Source organism: Ptychodera flava, chromosome 15, assembly GCF_041260155.1.
Source record: "Ptychodera flava strain L36383 chromosome 15, AS_Pfla_20210202, whole genome shotgun sequence".
Lineage (NCBI taxonomy): Eukaryota > Metazoa > Hemichordata > Enteropneusta > Ptychoderidae > Ptychodera > Ptychodera flava.
Genome location: NC_091942.1, coordinates 23359373 through 23361600, shown reverse-complemented (window position 1 = coordinate 23361600; position 2228 = coordinate 23359373). Strand labels below are relative to the sequence as shown.

Sequence of the window (2228 nt, the reverse complement as noted above, 5' to 3'; positions counted from 1 at the left end):
CAAAAGTTAATTACTATTCATGTTTTGAAAACACGACTGCAAAGTCTGAATTGAAAATGTAATCACAAACATTTGGTATAACAATGATCAAAGCTACTGCAACCTAAAAGGTCAAAATGTCAAAGGTTAGGGATTAGAAATCAGGGGAAAGGATCGCTAGCAAAAGCTCAGAGTTGGGACTGCAGAACGAGATAAAGAAGCTTATTTCAAGAATGCTTTCATATCTTTCTTTCAAATAATACTGCTAGAATACTAACAACAATATCCTGCATGATCTTTTATTTCTCATACGCAACAGCCTTTCTCGTCAGTCTTCAACATTTAACCAAACACACCTTTTCCTCAATAAATCGACACTTTCATAAGCTTTGGATGTCTTTGCTTTTCTTAACTCCTTTACCTCATAATTGAATACCTGAAGGTACCGGCTTACTCTAAAGCTTGAATTCAAGATTGAATTAATAACTTTACGTTTGTATTTATCAGTCCAGCATACCGATAGAAAACTACGGCACATTTAGTCACAGTGTGAATACAAAATATATTAATTACAATAATTGAACAATTGAACAGATCGAACATGTAGAGTACTTCTCCACCTTTTAATAACAAGCATGAAAGTGAAACAATTGAAAACAAAATTACAAAACATTTCGAGATGGCTTATGTGTCAGGTCGTGTCCTTAAAATAAGTTCTCATGTCTTCCTCCGTCTGCAAAAAAAATTAGGCTTTGTCGGATAACGGATTTCTCGGTGTGGTCAATATGTTGAACCTGTCTGGAGACAGAGAGAGACCGTGATTCCATTTCAGTTTCGGATCATCACCTGGACACTTGTTGATGTTACAACGCTGTAGAAACAACGTGATGAACAAGAAGAGTTCCTTCTGAGCCAGCTGTTCACCAGGATATCGTCTCTTTCCAAAAGAGAATGACGCCAGCTTTGCAGTTTTCACTTTGTTCAGGGACTGTCCGTCTTGTGAGAGAAATCGTTCTGGTTTGAATTGGTCAGGATCTTCCCATTCCGTTACGTCAAAGTTCGCCGAATGAAGATTGGGGAACACAGGAGTATCGTTTGGAATATCATAGCCATAAAATTTGGTGTCATTCACTGTAGCGTGTGGCACTGACAGAGGCGCCAATGTTGCGTGTCTCAGTAGTTCGTGGATAAGGGAATCCACATACGGGAGGCTTTGTCGATCAGTGAAGGCTGGAGGACGCTCCCTTCCGATTACAGCGTCAATCTCTTGTTGCGCCTTCTCCTGAACTTTCGGATATAATATCATATATAAGAAAAACACATAGAGAGTTTTGCCAACGGTGTCAAACCCTGCTCCAAACACACTATCTAACATAGCTGCAATGTTTTCATCTTTCTGAAGTATGTCCACCTTTGTTTCTCTGCCGTACTTACGTATATTCAGCAGGTAATCGATTACGTCTTCCGGATTTCCGTCTTTCAATATCAGCTGATGTTCCTTTATTCGTTCGCGAAGAAGGTCAAGTTTTAGCTCAAGCACCTTGTCGAATTCGTCCCTTTGTTGGCTCGGAAAACGTCTGAACAATGGCAGAAAGTCATCAAGACTATCCTGTTAAATATTCGGTAATTTTCTGTTGCGCACTGAATAGTTCCTTCAATATATCATTATCATGGCTAAAGCTCTTACTGTAGAGTACAATGGATAGAATATTTCTGACAGACAAATGTAGGTCATCGTGTGGATCGAGAATGTTACCCTTGCCGTCTTTTGTCAGAATTCTCACTAATTCATTGCCTTCTGTTATGATCTTTTCTTGCAAGACTTTTGGTCTGTCATCAACGAAAATCTTCAAAGCCGAATCGATCATTTTGCGCTGTTCAATCCACCTTTTGCTGTGAGATTCTGTGAAAAAGTTAAATCCATTAAAGCTGAGTCGCTGCATACTAAAGAAGTTAGGTCTCCCTGCAAAGGTCACGGCTTGCTTCAAAAGGGCGTCTCGTACAGCTTTCATACCATGCATCACTACTATGGTTCGACTTCCGAGGCGTACCTTGAAAACATTACCATAGGTCTTCGCCAGTTGAGAGAACGTTTCGTGTGGTCGTTTACCAATGGAGAGGAGAGACCCGATGACTGGCCATCCTCGAGGGCCTGGCATTCTGACAAGTGTCACGCCGCCCTTACCCCATTCAAGTTTCAGCAGAGACGCTCCGATGAGAAGTGTCAAAATGACGAGAAACCAGTACAT

The 2228-nt window shown here is 40.7% G+C and overlaps 1 protein-coding gene across 1 annotated transcript; it reads right to left on the bottom strand.

The window, feature by feature from the left end:
- Positions 1-724: 724 nt before the first annotated feature.
- On the bottom strand, positions 725-2228 carry LOC139152307 (cytochrome P450 1A1-like). Its single transcript, XM_070725448.1, has 2 exons — positions 1667-2228; positions 725-1266 (listed from the first exon to the last, which is right to left on the bottom strand). Exons 1-2 carry the CDS (start codon positions 2226-2228, stop codon positions 725-727), a joined length of 1104 nt encoding a protein of 367 aa, XP_070581549.1.

Bases quoted from the DNA above. Each gene is read 5' to 3' on its own strand.
- LOC139152307 (XM_070725448.1), bottom strand. From the start codon at position 2,228: ATGTACTGGTTTCTCGTCATTTTGACACTTCTCATCGGAGCGTCTCTG. The intron at 1,267-1,666 runs GTAAGAGCTTTA...TATATCCGAAAG, and splicing joins TCTATCCATTGTACTCTACA to TTCAGGAGAAGGCGCAACAA.